Consider the following 21,169-nt stretch of genomic DNA (forward strand, 5'->3'; position numbering starts at 1 on the left):
TCACATACTCTCTCACCCACTGAAGTGGGAAATGCAGAACCAGAAGTTCCCTCTTCACCGTCAGGCCATTTGGTATTAATCATTTCCCCTTGAGTTTTGTATACCATGAGTTCTGTAGACATGTTAGTGATTTCAGTGTCAGTTTCCCTCCCTTACTTGCTTCTTTAATCAAAATGTGTGGGTGAGTGGCAGAGGCAAGAGAGCCCAGGTGCACAAAGGCATCTGGAGAAGGGTTTTGAAGCTGACTGTGTATGCAATAAAATCCACTTCTAGGGAACTGATCTTCAAAGTGGAATAAAAGGGCCAGAGGGTCAGACTGCATATGAGGGAATGCTTGAGTCCACTGTCAACATGAAACATGTGAGCTGAAAACTAAATATTCCTGCTGCTGCTTGGAAATCGGGAATAGCCCCATTGATGTGTTGTGCCCCAAGCAGGCAGAAGGTAGACTTTCCCAAGACACTGCAGAGATTCTGAGACCTTAGACCAGCCAGCTTCTCTCAGCCCTACTATTTATTTCATGGGACTAAATAGCCCCTAATAAATATAGAATATCATAGTTTATGTTTGGATCATTTAAGCATCTGATATAATCAAATAGCTCAATTTAATTTTATTTATTGAGAACCTCCTATATAAAAGATATTGTACCAGAAGTTAAAAGATAATTCATATCTCAGAACAAGTTTTGTTTGAGCAAAGGACATAACAGGAAAGAAGACAGAAGAGCTAAAACTCTTGAGATAGTTTTAAAAGTAGAAAACAAGTTCATAGCATTCAGAAAGAGAAACTCTATACAGTTGAAAGGATCAGGAAAGACATCAAGAAATAGTGTCTGTGATGGATATGTGGAGGAAGAGTATGATTAGAGATATAAAGGAGTGATGAAAAATTAAATAGGGAGCTGGCTGGGCAAAAGTGTGGAAACTGCTGGCAAAGGACAGGTAATCTAATTTGCTTAAGCATAAATATCTGGAGGAGAGTCCCAGGTAATTAAGCCTGGAAAGGTAGGTAGCGGCTATATTATAAAATAAATTAAATATTAGATTGAGAAATTTTATTTAGCTTTGTTGAAAATGGGGAGAGATTGAGACCTAAGTAGAGGGGTGACATGATTGGATGATCAGATGGGATCTTTGGATACATCCCTAATACAATTAGACTCGCAGTGCCTAAGCCCTCCTATTTCAAACTTAAACCATTTGCTTGCCCAAAAGGAGGTCTTATATACCCAAAAGTTTGGAATGTTAATCTACTTCAAAATTTAACCATAACTCTAAGTTTACTTTTTTCTTCAGAGAAGATATTCTCTTATATCCCTGTGTACCTTTCATCATAACATGCATTAGTGTATGATTATACACTTATTTATGTGACTATGAGGTTAAAGAATCTTCCCCTAATAAGATTTTAAGCTCCATGACAGCAGGTGTGGTATGTTTGGCCCTCATGGTACTCTTAATGCCTGGCACATTGCAATGCCCGGCATGTAGAAGTAACACCATGAATGTTTCAGATGAAAGCAGAAAAGCATGAATGCACAGGTGCAGAAAAACACAAAAGCATGAATGAATTAGTTAACAGTTTTTGGGGCCTGTGTCACTGCATCATTTGGACCATTGCTCTGCCCTTGGTTGTCTAATTCAGCTAGACATGAGGCATGCATAGAAATACTGGAAAAGATAATTTCTTAGGAGACATAAATTGTAAACATTGGCAAACTATGATAGGGGAACTTGTCTCACAGTGAATGCTGATCGAAGCCCAGAGCAGATGGATGTTCCTCCTGAGGCTATTGTGGGTAAGCTTTTGGTAAGCGTGTCTCTTTCAGTGGCACTGTTTATCTGTACAAGTTCACTTTGTACATAGGCAGCACTGTCAAACGTCACCATCCCGACCCAGGACCCTTGCTCAACCGTCTGCAGAAGGAAGAGTTTGCCTGCTTGATTCAGTCGGTTAAGGCGGTTACCAATCTAAATGGAAAAGCAGAAGAAAAGCAGTCAGGTTAGGTTTGGACCGGCAGACTGACAACAGAACTGAGGGAATTTGGAAGTAGTTGCCTCGGCGCAGAGTAAATAACAACAAGTTTACGCAAGGCATATCCTTCTATGGAGGAAAATTTCTCCTTTATATTTAGTAGTATATTTGAATACAATTTCAGGGCTTTTGTATAAATAACTCTAAAAGCTAAATCCAGGTTTGGCTTTAGTTCATTAGTTCAATGTCCTAGAAATAGTTTTATAAATGTACATATTGTCAGGAAAACACAAAAAAGGTTAATTTTATATAGTTCATCAGATCTTTGCTCACAAATTGAAAGCTATTTGGCAAATGAGACACTTGATGCTGAATTTTTGTTGAATAAAGTGAAGGTGGCCTTTTTTGATGAAAATATTCTGCTTATAACTGTTCTGACCTTTGGGGTTGTGTTTATTCACAGCCAGTTCCAAGATGTGGTCTAGATCATATCATATAGAAATATGAGATGAGCATCCAGAAGACCAAGACCCACTGAACTTACCGTCATGCTTCCAGACTTATCAAGGACTAAACACACAATTCTTTGTCCGATCTGCAGCAATGAGAAGGTGGGACTGGGTGGCTGTGTTGTCATAGGAGTTGTTGTCTTAAAATCCTCTGAATCTTGGATCACTTCCCATGTGCTTCGGTGATTGCATTTTTTGTTTTGCTCGTTTGGGGCTTCTCTATTGTGATTTTTATCTGTACAGAATTCAACCACCTAAAATTGTCAATAAAATGATACAGATAACAGTAAACTACTTGTTAAAATCTTTAATAATTTGACTAAAATATTTTAAGTATAGATTTACATTTACATGACCTCCTTCTCAGTCTGCCTTGGGGAAAATCACAGTGAAAATTCATAGCTTCTATCTCAAAACATGTCTTTGACCTCATTGGACCCTTTGTGCTCCTCAAGAATCTATTTACTTGTTCTTAGCTTCCCTTCTATTTCTCAAATTTGCCATTGCAAGCAATCACCAGTATCCTCAAGCCACATATATCTCAACATTTTTCCCCTGGTACCATTTTCTCTCTCCATTCCTTCACTTCCTGCTCACTTTCTTAGTTCCCAGTGATTTAAAAATACCTTGTTTCAACTTTCAATACCCAACATTCCAGCTCTCTCCAAAATCCAGTTGGATGTCCACAGGATCCTCCACCTCAGGGGTTCATAACTGAACACATCACCTTTCCTTTGACTCTGCTCCTCTTCATCACCAAGCACTTCCTAACTTGATGTCACCACTATCTATTCAGTCACCTAAATCAGGAAACGCTTTTCCTTCCTTCTTCCCTCTGCAAAATAACACCATCAATACACTTCACTCTCTCTCCAGGATATCATCTTTTTTCCTTCTCCAATGGAATGTCCATCATTCAAGCCCTCATGGTCCCTCCCTCAACTACTGGAGTCTCCTATCTGACTTTTCCATACTGCTCTACTCCACACTTACCAGGAACATAGTCCTTCTTATTCCTGTACTTAATATCTTTTTGCGGCTCATCATTGCTCACACACTACAATCCAGACTACTTCACTTCACTGTCTATCCTCGCTCTGGCTGTGCATCCCAAGGCTCTAATTTTCCCTATTGCAGCCTGTAAGTGCTCAAGGTTGCCAGACTGTTTATATATCTCTGTGTCTGCTCACCATTCCCACTATGTCGAGGAGTTCTTCCTATGTCTTCTGCCTCATGAACTCTACCCTCATGTTTCAGCCCCAAAAGTTATTTTCAAAATGTTTTCTCATTTCATACACTTTCTGCAAAGAATTTCTACTCAACCTTGTGACCTCAAAGTACCCTATAAGAAATTTAAATAAGGCCCCTTTAACATTATAGTGTACTTACTGAATGGATGAAAATTAATCTATGACAGAACCCTGTCTCATTAAATTTGCTTCCTCAAAACTTAGCTCTATATCTGATATAAAATAAAAGCTCGATGTAAGTTTGTTGTTGTTGTTATTTTTAATAACATTTACCAATCTGTATGTCAGTGGTTTTTTAAAATCTACACAATGGCAATAGTTGTTAGGCAAGAACTACAGGAGAACATATGCAATAGACAATACAAACACAGCCAATAAATGATAGCGTCTTCCCCTTTCTTCCAGGCAAGAGTACTGGAGTGGGTTGCCATTTCCTTATTTGGGGGATTTAAAAAGGAGGCTTAGTACACAAAAATGGTATAAACTAATTCTTCCTCTCAGTGACTTTACATTATTATATTCAATTAAAAATCCTAAATATCTGGGATTCAAGTAATGTAAAAAGTCATCATTAGCTGGAAAACATTTATTTTTCTCTTTATTTGTATTTTTCAGATTGTTTTGGCAGTGTTTCCATATGATCATCCCTAGAGTAGGAAATGGCAAACCACTCCAGTATTCTTGACTAGAGAATTCCATGGACAGAAGAGGCTGGTGGGCTACAGTCCATGGATGCACAAAGAGTCAGACACAACTGAGCAGCTACCAGTTTCACTTTCTGTGTTATCATTATAGCTACTTTTTAGCAAGGGAACCTAAAATACTTTTTTGTAAACCGCAAGCAGAGGCTCCCAAACCTGACTGTGCATCAACTTTAACTGTGACTAATTTAAAACAATCTAGTCCCCCCTTTGGAAGTTGCTGAATTATCCTGGAAATAAACTACAAAGCCAGACTGAAGGATGGCCTTAGTGAACCACATTTTAAAAACTTATCTTTGTTAGGGCTTCCCTTGTGGCTCAGCTGGTAAAGAATCCACCTGCAATGTGGGGACCTGGGTTTGATCTCTGGTTGGGAAGATCCCCTGGAGAAGGGAAAGGTTTCCCACTTCAGTATTCTGGCCTGGAGAATTCCATGAACTGTACAGTCCATGGGATAACAAAGAACAGGACATGACTGAGCAACCTTCACTTTCGCTTTATTGTTATAGATAGACCCTTGCAAGTTACTACACTCTTATCCAAAAAGAAAACATAATTTTGTGTAAAAGACTGGGAAGATAAGAGACATTCTGCACTGAAGTCACTTAACTGATGCATTTATCTTAGTTTGTGCAAATTTGCTGATGTATATGTTTGGCTTTAATAAAGATAATTTGTCAAGTTTATTTTATGAGCAGTTGGTCATTTAAAAAATTATTAAGAAATGCAGATGATCGCTGACTTACAATGGTTCAACTTACAATTTTTGGACTTTATTATGGTGCAAAAGCAATACACGTTCAGTAGAAACCGTACCTCAAATTTTGAATTTTGATCTTTTCCTGGGTTGTGGCATGCAGTATGATACTCTCTGGTGATGATGGCTAGTGGCATTGAGCTGTATGTAGCTTCTAGTGAACCAGATGATTGTGAGGCTAAATAACTAATGTACTTACAGCCATTCTGTCTTTTTACTTCTGTACCATATTCAATAAATTACAGGACACATTCAACACCTTATTATACCACAGATTTTATGGTAGATGATTTTGCCCAGAAACTAATGTAAATGTTCTGAGGATGCATGAGGCAGGCTGGTCTAAGTTAAGATATTCTGTAGGTGAGGTATATTAAATGCATCTTCAACTTACAATGGGATGGAGGAAGATCAGTATTTTAAAACTACTTAAAGCTATTAAAATTATGTACAAACTCCCTAATGGCACCAACATTCTTAAAAAGATAGAAAATTTTAGTTAACAACCAAAAACAAATACGCAGGCTGAAAGATCTCTGAAAGTTAAAGGTTACTGATCATGTCCTTATTACTCACAAAAAAAGTACCTGATCCCCCGGATGAATTTCTTATTTAACCAACACTTTTCTGTCTTTAAGGATATTTGAAGTAGTTCTAAGCCATTAAGCTAAAAGCTAGTGGAAGAGAGAAGATGGAGAAGCAAAAAAAAACAACAACAACAAAACAAAAAAAAACAACAACTAAACAAACAAACAAAAAAACTAAGCAAGGGGGGTCTGGGGAAGATAGGACTTTATTCCTGATTATGTTCTCCTGTCTTGTCCAATAGAGAAAAGCTGCTCACTCTTGACTTGACTTGACTTGACTTGAAATAGATATAAGGGACTAGATCTGATAGACAGAGTGCCGATGAACTATGGATGGAGGTTTGTGACATTGTACAGGAGGCAGGGATCAAGACCATCCCCAAGAAAAAGACATGAAAAAAGGCAAAACGGCTGTCTGAGGAGGCCTTACAGATAGCTGTGAAAAGAAGAGAAGCGAAAAGCAAAGGAGAAAAGGAAAGATATACCCATTTGAATGCAGAGTTCCAAAAAATAGCAAAGAGAGATAAGAAAGCCTTCCTCAGCGATCAATGCAAAGAAAGAAAGAGAACAACAGAATGGGAAAGACTAGAGATGTCTTCAAGAAAATCAGAGATACCAAGGGAACATTTCATGCAAAGATGGGCTCGATAAAGGACAGAAATGGTATGAACCTAACAGAAACAGAAGATATTAAGAAGAGGTAGCAAGAATACACAGAACTATACAAAAAAGATCTTCATGACCCAGGTAATCACGAAGGTGTGATCCCTCACCTAGAGCCAGACATCCTGGAATGTGAAGTCAAGTGGGCCTTAGAAAGCAACACTATGAACAAAGCTAGTGGAGTTGATGGAATTCTTGTTTAACTATTTAAAATCCCAAAAGATGATGCTGTGAAAGTGCTTCACTCAATATGTCAGCAAATTTGGAAAACTCAGCAGTGGCCACAGGACTAGAAAAGGTCAGTTTCATTCCAATCCCAAAGAAAGGCAATGCCAAAGAATGCTCAAACTATCCCACAATTGCACTCATCTCACACGCTAGTAAAGTAATGCTCAAAATTCTCCAAGCCAGGCAATACGTGAACTGTGAACTTCCAGATGTTCAAACTGGTTTTAGAAAAGGCAGAGGAACCAGAGATCAAATTGCCAACATCTGCTGGATCATGGAAAAAGCAAGAGAGTTCCAGAAAAGCATCTATTTCTGCTTTATTGACTATGCCAAAGCCTTTGACTGTGTGGATCGCAATGAACTGTGGAAAATTCTGAAAGAGATGGGAATACCAGACCACCTGACCTGCCTCTTGAGAAACCTGTATGCAGCTCATGAAACAACAGTTAGAACTGGACATGGAACAACAGACTGGTTCCAAATAGGAAAAGGAGTACGTCAAGGCTGTATATTGTCACCCTGTTTATTTAACTTATATGCAGAGTACCTCATGAGAAACGCTGGGCTGGAAGAAACACAAGCTGGAATCAAGATTTCCGGGAGAAATATCAATTACCTCAGATACGCAGATGACACCACCCTTATGGCAGAAAGTGAAGAGGAACTAAAAAGCCTCTTGATGAAAGAGGAGAGTGAGAATGTTGGCTTAAAGCTCAACATTCAGAAAACTAAGATCATGGCATCCGGTCCCATCACTTCATGGCAAATAGATGGGGAAACAGTGGCTGACTTTATTTTTTTGGCCTCCAAAATCACTGCAGATGGTGATTGCAGCCATGAAATTAAAAGATGCATACTCCTTGGAAGGAAAGTTATGACCAACCTAGACATCATATTAAAAAGCAGAGACATTACTTTGTCAACAAATGTCCATCTAGTCAGGCTATGGTTTATCCAGTAGTCATGTATGGATGTGAGAGTTGGACTGTGAAGAACGCTGAGTGCTGAAGAATTGATGCTTTTGAACTGTGGTGTTGGAGAAGACTCTTGAGAGTCCCTTGGACTGCAAGGAGATCCAACCAGTCCATCCTAAGGGAAATCAGTCCTGGTGTTCATTGGAAGGACTGATGTTGAAGCTGAAACTCCAGTATTTTGGCCACTTCATGTGAAGAGCTCACTCATTTGAAAAGACCCTGATGCTGGGAAAGATTGAAGGCAGGAGAATAAGGGGACGACAGAGGACGAGATGGTTGGATGGCATCACTGACTCAATGGACATGAATTTGGGTAAACTCTAGGAGTTGATGATTAACAGGGAGGCCTGGCGTGCTGCAGTTAATGGGGTTGCAAAGAGTCGGACATGACTGAGCAACTGAACTGATACTGATACTTGACTTCCTAACATTTCACCCTATCTTGCATCATCTGGGATAAAAACCTCACTACATTCATGTCAAGAAAAAAAGAAGAAAAAGGACATGACACTTACAGTATCAATACTTTGTGAATACATTATGGAAGCCTTCTCCCCCTTATGAGGTATGAATTCACATCCTTCTTCATACAGTCCTGTTTTTCTGTCAAGTTTGCATGGTTGAGTGACACAGCTTCCTCCTTGACACTTCTGTATTACAGTATCACCAGTAAAACCTTCTGAACATCTGCAGATATATTCAGGTTAGATTTTTAAGTGAAATGATAATTTCAAAGTGTTGGACTCTGGTCAGTTTCTACAGACAGCATTGTTTACAATTTCCCTTTATAATTTAAGAAATAAATGATCACCTTAAATATTAAAATTATCAAATTCTCATCAGAGTAATTTTGTTTACCAGAAAGTATCTGAGGGATTCCCAAAATGATATCAGAACGTGTTTCTATGCAGCAGAAAAGCTAAGGCTGTCTTACAGCCACTGTTAAGAATTAATAAGAATCAAAGTCCTAAGGCACTTCCTAATCTGGTCCTCTCATTCCTGGAAAATCAAGAGAGGTTTCTCTAGAAAGTTTTGCTGACAATTTTTTCTTTGTTTGTTTGTTTTGATCCAGCTAGTTTATGTCATACAGTTTTTGCATAGTTCTTGTGTGTTTATATAGATATTTTAGATTTTTATTTATATGCTTATGAGTTTGTCACTATTGTGAATGGAGTACTTTTCCCCACATCTTATTTTTTGAGTATATAAAAAATATATGAATATAGGAAATTTGGAAAATAGGACGAGTATAAAGAAGAGAAGAAAAAAATCATATCCCACTCTCAGATAAACTATTGTTAATGTACTAAAGCATTTCCTTCTCTATGTATCAGCATAACATTCTATGTATAGCTTTACTGCCTGATCTTATAAAACTTATTTTAGTACATTTAAATTGTAATGTATTATTATAATTCATAATATTCTTTCAAAATGTGATTTTAATAACTTCACATTTTGAAATTACATCATGAATTTAGCCTAATTTACTTAATTTTTTTCCTCCATGAATTTTTCGGTGCTAAAAATAAAACTTCTGTGAATAAATGAAATTGGTGCATCACATTTTGACTCTATTTCCAAGCTTGCTATGACTGACATCCAGAATAAATGGTCAGATTCAGAAATTTGAACATTTTAAAGCCTGTTGATAGAGCTCATTCTAATATTTCCTTTAAAATGGATTGTTAAAAGTAAGATTAGTAGATCAGGAAATAGGAAAGATTTCTAGAGATTTGATATGTGTCATCAAATTGCTTTCCAGGGTTATTCTAGTTTATTTCTCTGATAACCATCTATGAGAACACTCATCCTGTTAGGAGAATCACACTGACTGAAACTGCCCACCCTGGCCAGACAGCATAGTAACCATTTGCATGAGTTGTTTTATGACAGGAGGTCCTGGTAAGGAACACTACTAATAAGCCACCACCAATCAGAAGAGTTCAGGAAAGGTCAAAAGGAGACACCACAGGTCCGACCACCCCCCAGAATCCTTCTCTCTGGCATCCATCTTGGCTGAACAAGGCGTTCACCACCAGGAAGGACTCTGAGTCAGAATGATTGGCTAAAGACAACCAGGAAACTAATCCCATCACCGTAAAACCCAAGCCATGTGGCAAGCCATGTGGCAGAGCTGTTCTCCTGGGTTCCCTTACCCTACTGCTCTCCCCAGGTGCCCTTTCCCAATAAAATCTCTTGCTTTGTCAGCACATGTGTCTCCTCAGACAACTCATTTCCAAGTGTAGACAAGAGCCCAGTTTCAGGCCCTGAAAGGGGTCCCCCTTCCTGCAACAATCCCACCGACAGGCACAGTACTAGGTAATAAACGATTGTCATCTTTGTCAAATCTGCACCTCTTTGACTGCTAATGTCTGACCATTTTTACATTTTTACTGGCCATTTTTATTTCTTCTTTTATATAGATTATTTTCTCTTGTGTCTATTTTTCTATTAGGGTGTTATTGTTTTCTATTATCTGTTATAATGCTAAGCTTTTAAAGGCCTGTTTTTAAAATATTTGCAAACATCTTTTTCTGTTTTTTATTTTTAATTTAGTTTATGTTTGATTTATATGCAAAAAGTTTTAAATTTATATGTAGTCAAATTTATCATTCTTTTAGTTATGTCTTTTTCCAACTCTTGAATGCATAGAAAGACATTCACCATTTAGGAATATGATATTTATTAATATACTTCTCGTTTTCATCATGGTTTTATTTTTTTATATTGAATAAGTCTATCCAGTTGAAAGAGAGTCTATTAATAGTTAAAAATTGTCCTGACATCTAAAGAAATCTTGTCTTTCCTTGTGGATTTATAATTCTAGCTATATCAAATAGTAAATTATTGTGTGCCTGCTAATTTGCATTGTTTTAATTAATGTAGCTTTATTGTATATTTAAAATTCAACAAGAAAATTTTCCTTTATTACTATAATTTTTCAAAAATGTTTGCAGCTGCTATCTACTGGATAAGCTCAGGGTCTTTAAAATGAGGTAAAAATAGAAATGTTTTGACTAAAGTTTCATAAGACCTATATATTAATTTGGGTTGAATTTACATATTCTATGAATTAAAAATATCTGTTAATCTTAATTTTCTTTTAAATTCTTTAGAAGGATTTTGTGTTGTGGTTTTCTTCAGATGTAACTTTTACATTTCTTAGAGTTTTCTTCAAATATATCTGGTTGCCTTATTGACTTCCCTTGTCAATTTTAATTTCTGTTTTTCCCTTCAGGGTTTCAAAATGGATCACATTATCATCTGCCTAGAAACAATTTTCTCTCTCTCTTTCTAGGAGCCCCTGTTATTTTAACCTTCCCAACACATTATTGCATTGGCTACAACTTTCTAAAAATGATAATTTCTAGTAGTTCCCATTCTTATCATATTCCTGGGAATGTTTAGTGATTCCCTACTAAATATTATGTAGGCAGTTGGCTTTCAATTGATGTTCTGCTTCATATTAAGGAAGCCTTCTATTATGGGTAGTACTGTCATCTTTGTAGTTGTTTCTGAGCCTTATAAGTAATAAAAAATTGGTAGATAAATAATAAATACTATTTGTATGTTAAAACAAAATTTATTGTTAAGAGGACATGGTAATTATGTCAGTTTTGCAAAATGTTATCTGTGGAAGGATGAAAATGATGTATAGATATTTCTAGAATATCCCTTAGAAAGAATATATACTAATCAGCTTTTTTCTCAAGGAGAATACAGTTTCCATCTGGAAGCATAGTAAGAAGTGGGAAAGGCAGATGGGATGAATGTCATCTGTGGGCTGAGATTTGAGAGGTTCACCTAACATGATCACATCAACAGAGTGACACTGGGGAATGGATTCTATAGTGTGGGGAGGGAACAAGCTAAAGGAATCGAGTAGACTGTGTACAGCTCCGGGAGGTACTTAGTGTCTTTTTATACCTAAAGTGACATAAGAGGAGAGAAATGTCAAATGACAGAATTTGAGTGTAATAAAGAAAAGGGAAAGCAGAAAGCAGTGATGCTCCTATGGAAGAAAGGGAATGCCAAAACAGAGTTCTGAATTCCATTCAGCTTCCTTTGGAAACTGTGCTGAGTAAAGACAGTAAAGAAACCAAAGCTGAGTGCATCTCCTTAAAGAGCCATCATGGGAGTAGAACTAGAAGCAAAAGTGAAGAGGGGTGTTGCCCCAGCTCTAGTCTTTTAAAAGAGGCTGTTGTTTTTAACTGAGGTATAAATGTGCAAGCTTATCAAATTCCTTCCGAATCTGCTGGAATAATTTTCTTTTTTTCTCGATATACTATATTAATTACTTACCTATTATCATAGCATTTTCTGATATCTGGAAGATATCCTTCTTGGCCTTGGTGTGTTTGTTATTTCTGTATAATATTAGTCCAGGTGTAATTTACTATGCTTTTATTTGTAATCTTTTTGGAAAGCTGTATCTACACAATTCTTTTTCATGTCATCTGTCAGGTTTTAGTATCTGAATTATGCCAACTCTCTAAAATGAATTGGGAAGCTCCCTATCTTTATATTTGTACAAAAGCAGTTTATTCCCTGAAACTGTTGAGTCCAAGAACTTACTTGTAAAATTACGGCAGCCAGGGTACTTTCTAAGTATTCAGTTTGCATTCTACTGACACCATACAGGGTTTTGTTCAAATTGGGAGAAATTTTGTTTTGTTTTAATGTTTGGACTGTCTTTCAGCTAAGTTCCCCCAGTGTCTCTCAGGTCCATTCATTCTGATACAGTTCACACAGATAACTGTTCTACCTACAAGGAGCTGAAGCTTTATGTCTCTGATTATGAGACAGGAAGATGGAGATCCTGAATGTAGAACCTGTGAGTTTCTTCTAGTTGTACACACACACAAAGAGGCAAATGGTTTGTAGTTGCAGAGTAGAGAATTCATCTAAGGCACTTGTAAAGTGAATAAAAGTAGTAGTTTTATGGGAAAAGCTGAAAGAGAAGACACTAAGAATGAAAGAGGAAAATATGATGAAAGACTGGCATTTTAAAAATATTCAAGATAAAATTGGTTGCAATTTAAAACAGTTTGGGAAAATTAATCAAAATATACATACACTACTGGTTTTCTTCTTTTGTTGGATAGGTAGAATTTCTGGTCATTATTATATTCATTAAATACTCCCCATCGTAGATGAGCCCATTCATGGACAAATGCCCTTCCTGTGGAAAAATGTTTTAAACACCTAATTACAATAAGAATGGCAAAATTACCCTCTTAAATTCAGAGCAAGTAATTCTTCTGAAAATTATTATGCTTTGCTTTTTTAAGTTAAAGATTTAATTTGATATGACAGTTGTACATTTCTATAAATATGACTACTTATTTTGGATTGTCAACTGCTAATTAGGCACTTAGTAAGTACCAGGAAGCTATTTATTCAAAGGTAGAACTAGTGCCCTGTGCTCACACATCTCATGGTCTAGCAGATGACACACATCATTTTAGATAACTAAAATCTTTAGGGTGCAAGTGTAATGATGGAGGTCAGCACAGGCTGACCTGTAGGGCAGCCAAGAAGGTCCTTCTTCATAATGACCCAAATGTGGACAGATCTCAAGGTCTGCCTACTCCACATCTGCCTTTTTGCTTTGACCTATTCTCACCCTTCCAGTCTCATTGCCATTTACTCCTGAACCACTGTGACACTCACCCGCTGGCTCCATGCCTCCAGTCTTCAATGACTTACCCCTGGTGCTCGGGGTTAAGTCCATCTTCTCAACATGCGTACAAGGTCCCTGATGATTCAGGCCCTGTTCCTCTCTGCAGCCATATTTCTTGCTGTTCTCCACCCACTTTGAAAACTCCATATTGACAATGGATTCCTGAACCCCTTTTAGTTTCTAGAGTCACACAGTATGACTTGCTTATCTCTGATCTTTTTTACATATTTTTCCTTTGCTTGGAATACCGTCTCCCTATCTCTGACTGGGAGATAACTCCTACTCTTCTTTCAAAATTAAGCTTATATCCAGATAGAAGCCTTCTCTGACATCTTCAAACTAGTTCAGGTACCCCTCCTTTTTCACTTTCATTATATTCCATTATGGCATTTGTCATGTTATAGTGCCATTGCTTATTTGCCAGTCTCTCACTATAGACTCTTGTCTCCATGAAAACAGGTACCATGACTTCATTGTCATGTCTTGGCCCATATTGTCCAGAACTTAAAAGGTCCTAATAAATTTGTTATATTTGGATGAATATTAGTGACTTATGTACTGGTCAGTTTTTCTGCAATGTAAATTCCAAGGTAGGCTGAATTTGGAGGATTAAGTGAGGAGGTGCAGGTTAAGAAAGCCCTAATATCTCACATTAAGGATTTTAGATTGCTTTAGGTGCTGGGGAATAACTGATGGCCTCTTAAACATAGGGGAGATGGTGAGGGAGTAGTCATGGAGTCAGAATACAAAAAGGAGAGAGTAAAAAGGAATGGCATTGTATATGGTGATCTTGATGACTGGAGTGGGCTCCAGAGTGGGAAGGAACAGCTTAGGTTGATAAGTAAATCAATCAATTGGTAAGTAAATCAATTCAACACATATTTATTGAGCCATACACTGGGGATTTTCTGTTCCCGTTATGGAGATGTTGTAAAAGAAGAGCAAAGAGTTATGTTTGTTAGACACTCCTCTCTGTTGAGGTCTGTAAAAGTGCTCTAGTGTATTTGGGGGTGGGACATGCAGGCACCATGTTTTGTTTGCTTGTTTTCTCTGCCTTGCCTATTTAAACGAAAAAAATTAAAATGGTTCTAATATTTTTAAGATAATAAAGAAACCTAGTTGTTAGTTAACCTAATTAGTTAATACTAATCACACTTGATTATCCTTGAAAACTACATATTGTATATACGCCATTGCTGATTTCTTTTAATGTTTTATCCAAAGATTGCTCTGTTTGGTTCATATGAAAATGAAAGCCAAAAATAAAAACACCAATACAGTATACTAATGCATATATATGGAATTTAGAAAGATGGTAACAATAACCCTGTATACGAGACAGCAAAAGAGACACTGATGTATAGAACAGTCTTTTGGACTCTGTGGGAGAGGGAGAGGGTGGGATGACTTGGGAGAATGGCACTGAAATATGTATAATATCATATATGAAACGAGTTGCCAGTCCAGGTTCGATGCACGATACTGGATGCTTGGGGCTGGTGCACTGGGACGACCCAGAGGGATGGTATGGGGAGGGAGGAGGGAGGAGGGTTCAGGATGGGGAACACATGTATACCTGTGGCAGATTCATTTTGATATATGGCAAAACCAATACAATATTGTAAAGTTAAATAAAATTAAATTAAAAAAAAGAAAATGATAAACGATATTTTGTGAAGGAAATGTTGACTTCTTCTTTAGTCAGGTATTTGTCAGAGCTGAATATCAAGGCTATTCTGTCTGGTACTCAAAGTGTGGTCCAAGGTCAGGCAGTATCAGCATCACCTGGGAGCTTGTTAAAATGCAGATCCTCGAGTCCTACCCCACACCTACTGAATCAGAATCATTTTAACAATCCATTTATAATCTAAATGCACATTAAAGTCTGAAAACATTATGTGTCTGCCATATGTTTTGGCCATACCTGAATTGCAGACAGGAGATTTAATTTGTTCAGGTGTCTTTCCACAGAACCATAGGAACCTAACATCACATTAATTAAACTATCTAATCAGAGTTATTATCTGATAAAAACTGAGTATCTGAAAATTAAAAATATTATAATTTTACACATATATTTGCAGGATATGAAGGAAATAAATTCTGAAAACTGAAAAATGCACTATTCTGAATCTGTTTTATGTGAGAAAAACAGGCTATAATAGTCTATTTGGCTTTTATGTTCTCACTCAGAAAGATAATGCTATTGTTAATCTATTTGCAACATAAAATTATTGAATTATTACATAGCAGAATATTTCATCTCTACCCATACCTTGTGGTCCATATTGAAGCAACTTTTTTCCAGCTAGGAAGTCAGGAGTGAGATAAATTCTATCACCCTTTTCTCCACAGCCTCCCATCTGCTCAGTATAAGGTCCATCGTTACCTGTTGGATTAGGTTCAGCAACCAGAACATCAGCCTGAAATTTAAGAAAAATTTTTCATCATTACAAAATTTCAGCTAATGAATTGACCTTATTCACAGCAGACTATATTGAAACAATTTTATTTGATTCTAGAATATTTTGATAAAAGAATCTAAGTCACAAAATAAAACTAAATTTGAAAAAAGAAATGAATGTTCTTACATTTTTGTAGGTCTCAAGTTTGGGTTTCACATATTCAGGTTTTGTTTTCCAATTTTCAGGAATCAAAATGGCAACATTTTTGAAATAGAATCTTTTTTCTGTAGCCTCAAACAGATATGGAGATGCATCAGTCACCATATCCTGGGGGTGGGGGGTGGGGAATAAATATAAAGAAGCATGCTTAATGACAGAAAAAAAAGATGAAATTACCAGTTATTCCAATTTATATTTCTATTTCACATTTCCAGAAACTGGCTACTTATCAAGCTAAGAAAAGGAGATTATTTTGTTAATAATAGTAGCTAGCCTTTTTTGAGATTTTTATTGCATGCTCTGTGTCACAGTGTAATGGTTGACAATGAAGACTTCAGAAGCAGGCACTAATCCTGGCTCGCCACTTATGGTGGGACATCAGAAATTTCCTTGAGAGAATTCTCTGGTGATTGATCCAAAGGTTAGGAGTCGGCACTTTCACTGCTGGGGACAGGGTCCTATCCCTGGTTGGGGAACTAGGATCCCACAAGCCACGTGGTGTGGCCAAAAAAAAAAAAAGAAATGTCCTTGACCGCTCCTGAGCCTCAGTTTCCCCATTTATAAGATGGAAAATATTACAGAGAGCAGCCAATAAGGTTGTTGTGAGGATCAAATGAAGTCAAGAAAGTATTTGTAGCTATGTTTACTTAGCACAAATGCTTATCAAATATTAGCTCTTAGTTTCATTTCATCGATCCTTTAAAGATCAACAAAACTTTAAAGGAGAAACTGAGAATTAGAGAGTATTAGTCTCAACATCTCACACCAAGTAGTAGTGAAAAGAAACTCAAATTAAAATAAATACAACTTCAACACCTCCTGTAATAATTTTGTTGTTGTTGTTTAGTTGCTAAGTCATATCTGACTCTTTTTGACCCTATGGACTTAAGCAAGGTCAGGCTCCTCTGTCCATGTTATTCTCCAGGCGAGAATACTGGAGTGGGTTGCTATTTCCTTCTCCAGGGGATCTTCCCAACCCAGGGATCAAATCCTAGTCTCCTACATTGACAGGCAGATTCTTTACCACTGAGCTACCAGGGGAGCCCAAATGTTATGATAGTGTTGGTTTTTAGTATAAAACTAAGTATTAGATACAACAAAGTGGCATAAGTATATAATCTCTTTTCAAATTATGCCTAACTTTATTTCTCTAAAGCAAAAGAGCTGTAGTGTTCAGTTATAAATGCCTGTTTCCCTGAAAGTTTCCCTGAAATGCACCATGACAAGACAGTAGAAGGGATACTACAAGATGTTTATTATAGAAAGGGAAATTGGGACTATTAGGGCTGAAAATCACTGAAAAATGCAAATATGAGTGTAGACAGAGGGAAGAGATAGAAGACTGAGCTCCAGGGGCCTTAGCATTCAGAAGTGGGAAGAGGAAGAGCCAGCAAAGGAGACTCAGAAGGAGCAGCCGGTGCAGGGGGAAGGAGATCGGAAGGCATGGGAGAGCACTTCAAGAAGGAGAGATTGGCCATCAGAGTTAAATGCTGCTGAGCAATCAAGGAAGATGAGGACTAAGAACTGAGCAACGAATTTGGCAACCTGAGATGACAGCTCTATATGAGTGAATTCAATAGGGTGGGAGGTGGTGAAGCAGAGGCAATGAAAACAGCAGGTCAAGAAATGTTTCTACAAATTAAAAGGAAATCAAGAAATGAAGCAGTAGTTGAAGGAAGATTTTGGGCAAGGGAGGTTTGTTTTGTTTTGAATGGGAACTATTATAACATATGTATGTGCTAGTGGGGAAAAAAAAACAAAGCTTATAATGCAAGAGGGAAAAAAAAAGGGATCACTGCTGGAGGAAAGTCCTTACTGGAACAGACCAGAGAGATGAGACATTGATGCCTAGACATCTAATCCTACGGGGTGGCCTTAGAAGCAGAGACAGTTCATCACTATATGCGAAAATAGTACTTGTGTATTGATGCAGGAGTAAATACTGTTCTGCTACTTCTTGGGGATAAACTTGGGGAATTTATCTCTGAGCCTCAGTTTCTGTCTTTTCAAATGGTAATTATAATAGTTGCCTTGCTAGTTTTTAAAAAAGCTCTCAAAAAAGCCAGATTTTGAACAACTACTAGGTAAATTTAATACTGTATCACTTTTTAAATAAAAGTATTGAGTCAGTATCACTAAAAAGTTGAAAAATAGGTATAAAACTTCCTATGTTGGAATATTATATTACAATTTAACTTGTAAAATGTAAATTTTCAGTGTCTCCTAGGAAGACAACTAAGCAGCATGAAATTTCTTGTCTTCTGTGTTTTATCAGAAACATTAATAAGGAATCTTTGACATCTGTTTCATATTTTGAGAAAGTGACCTCATATCCAAATAAACAGTTGAGCTTTTGAGGTTTGAAGAACGTTGAGGATGAAATTTATATGCTGCTGCTGCTAAGTCGTTTCAGTCTTGTCCGACTCTGTGTGACCCCATAGACAGCAGCCCACCAGGCTCCCCTGTCCCTGGGATTCTCCAGGCAAGAACACTGGAGTGGGTTGCCATTTCCTTCTCCAATGCATGGAAGGAAAAGTGAAAGTGAAGTCGCTCAGTCTTGTCTGACTCTTAGCGACCCCATGGACTGCAGCCTTCCAGGCTCCTCCATCCATGGGATTTTCCAGGCAAGAGTACTGGAGTAGGTTGCCATTGCCTTCTCCGGAAATTTATATGATGCACTGGTAATTCCTTAAGAACAGGGATAATCTCCTGTTGACAACTGAATTCCTGGTACCTGACAATGTGAATGCTCTGTAAATGTTCATTGGATTAACGAACAGATGCGTGAATGAAGAGGTTACGATGAGGGGCAAACTGTCCAGGAGTGCCAAGACAGGAGGTGCTTGGGCTTCCATGCGTTGAGGAGACCCCCAACTACTCCCACTGTGCGTGTGTTAAGGGGGCGCGAGGGGGAGAGAGCTTCTTGACTCTCATCCCTTCACCTTATGAAGTGTGCTCGCACGGCTTCCGCAGCACAGACGAGTGGGGGGAACTGCTGCAGCGCCACCTGCTGGTATTGTAAGTGCAGTACCTTTCGGACGGCCCTGCTGAAGCAGGTATTTAAGAACTGACTTAGAGGGTTCTGCTCACACAAGGACACCAAGGGGAGAGTCTCCCCAAAAAGCAGAGAACTGAGGGATGATCAGGAAGGTGGCAAAGCCCACAATGAGGTCCCTTGACCGCAGATCTGAAACATCAAACAGGGGCTCATTTTTATTAACTGCTCAGGGACGCTTGAGCACACTATTGTCCTTAAAAGTATTCCTGTGACAAGGTAACTGTGGAAACCAACTTCTCTCATACCCAACTCGTTTAGGACTCATACCAGAAAACCAACTGAATAATAGTAGTGAGGAGTATATTTCTCAGGAGGAAGCCCCAAAGAGAGTGAGGTGAATGTCCTTTTGCTTTTTCTCTCAGTTCAGTTCAGTTGCTCAGTCGCGTCTGACTCTTTGCAACCCCATGGACTGCAACACACCAGGCTTCCCTGTCCATCACCAACTCCCGGAGTTTACTCAAACTCATGCCCATTGAATTGGTGATGCCATTCAACCATCTCATCCTCTGTCATCCCCTTCTCCTCTAGCCTTCAATCTTTCCCAGCATCAGGGTCTTTTCGAATGAGTCAGTTCTCATCAGATGGCCAAAGCACCGTATAAATACAAATTACCATTGTCATTAGAAAGGCATTTGTGGCTCCTTTTCACTTGTTCCTGAGGCCTGCTCACTGTCCAGCCAGAGGCAGAAACATGGTGGTCACATTTTTCTCCCAACTTTCCTTGTCTGTTGCTCCAGTGGCTGCTTCATTTTTGCTAATGCTATTTCTAAGTTTGTTGTTCAGTCGACCAGTCATATCTGACTCTTTGCGACCCCATGGACTGCAGCACGCCATGCCTCACTGTCCCTCACTATCTCTCAAAGTTTGCCCAAGTTCATGTCCATCACATCGGACATGATGGCATCCAGCCATCTCCTCCTCTGACACCCTCTTCTCCTTCTGCCCTCAATCTTTCCCACCATCAGGGGCTTTTTCCAATGAGTCGGCAGTTCACATCAGATGAACAAAACCCTGGAGCTTCAGCTTTAGCATCAGTTCTTCCAGCAAGTATTCAGGGTTGATTTCCCTTAAGATTGACTGGTTTGATCTTCTTACTAGAGGTAATCAAAGACTCACCTAATGTTTCTGATTGTTTAGAGATTTCAAAAGACAGGAATTTCTCTTTCACTGATAGCAATAATACCTGATGGTCTTCTGGTTTGAAAGGGTGAACTTCCCCTCCTCTTCGACCATTGCACTTCTCTAGCCCCAAACTCCTCTGGTGGTTGAGATGGTTCTCTCCCCTAACTCCTCTTTCTGGCTTTGCAACTGTTCAGAGCAAGGAACCTTTTGAGGCAACCCTTGGGGCCCTTGTACTATTAACTTCTGAGTTTACACAGAGGAACTTTTCCCAGAAACAAGTCTCAGTGCTTTTGGCTTGGTGAGAAATGATGAGCCCTTTCCATCTAAGATTAAAAGGAGGCCTGGGGACTGATGAATTGCCTACCATTTGTTGAGCTCTTAATATGTACCAGGCATTCTGCATACATTTTTAAAGGTCTTTTAAGTTTTTGAGAAAATTTTAGACTTACAGATGAGACATGCATAAAATGTGTAAAGTTCCCATATACCCTCATTCAACTTCCCTTATATGTGTGCATTGATAATCCTCACAAAGTCCTGTGAGGAAGATATTTATTATTTTCCCCATTTTGTAGACCAGTACTTTTGCCCATTATACAGTACTACCTCTGGGTGAGCTACAGTCACTTTCCAGGATTGGCTTTTATAAGGCATTTCCTTCTTATTCTTTGCTGTTTGCTGTTATACAAAACCTCTCTAATCTCTCCATTTTACAGCAATTAGATGCCTCTATGTGGACAGGAAGAGTCCTCTTCCCTAATTTTTCCTTCCCCTACAGAAGAAGTAACAAGTGAAATAAGATTGCTCAGCACCCCTGAGAAGACGCCTTGCATTGGGCCTAGTAAAATGCAGGGTTTCCTCCCATTGGAAGGGTAAGGTTTATTCTTAAATCAGATATTAAGATTTGCATCTTGGACTCCTATATTAGAATCACAGGGAAGGGAGGGTTTAATCAGGAGAATAAAAGGAGACTCTGATAGGTGCAAATGGTAAAATCAGACAAAAGAATTACCCTCTGCACATTTCATAATAT

General features: G+C 38.2%; 1 protein-coding gene across 1 annotated transcript in view; it reads right to left on the reverse strand.

Moving 5' to 3' along the window:
- Positions 1 to 21,169, reverse strand: part of CLCA1 (chloride channel accessory 1) — a 33,909-nt gene that overhangs the window by 12,232 nt on the left and 508 nt on the right. Inside the window, exons 2-7 of the mRNA XM_006080482.4 lie at positions 15,924 to 16,064; positions 15,608 to 15,755; positions 12,726 to 12,831; positions 8,162 to 8,333; positions 2,522 to 2,740; positions 1,746 to 1,973 (exon numbers count right to left, since the gene is read on the reverse strand). Coding sequence (XP_006080544.3) covers positions 1,746 to 1,973; positions 2,522 to 2,740; positions 8,162 to 8,333; positions 12,726 to 12,831; positions 15,608 to 15,755; positions 15,924 to 16,064 — 1,014 coding nt within the window. The remainder of the gene's footprint in view (positions 1 to 1,745; positions 1,974 to 2,521; positions 2,741 to 8,161; positions 8,334 to 12,725; positions 12,832 to 15,607; positions 15,756 to 15,923; positions 16,065 to 21,169) is intronic.

Source organism: Bubalus bubalis, chromosome 6 (assembly GCF_019923935.1).
Source record: "Bubalus bubalis isolate 160015118507 breed Murrah chromosome 6, NDDB_SH_1, whole genome shotgun sequence".
Classification (NCBI taxonomy): Eukaryota; Metazoa; Chordata; class Mammalia; order Artiodactyla; family Bovidae; genus Bubalus; species Bubalus bubalis.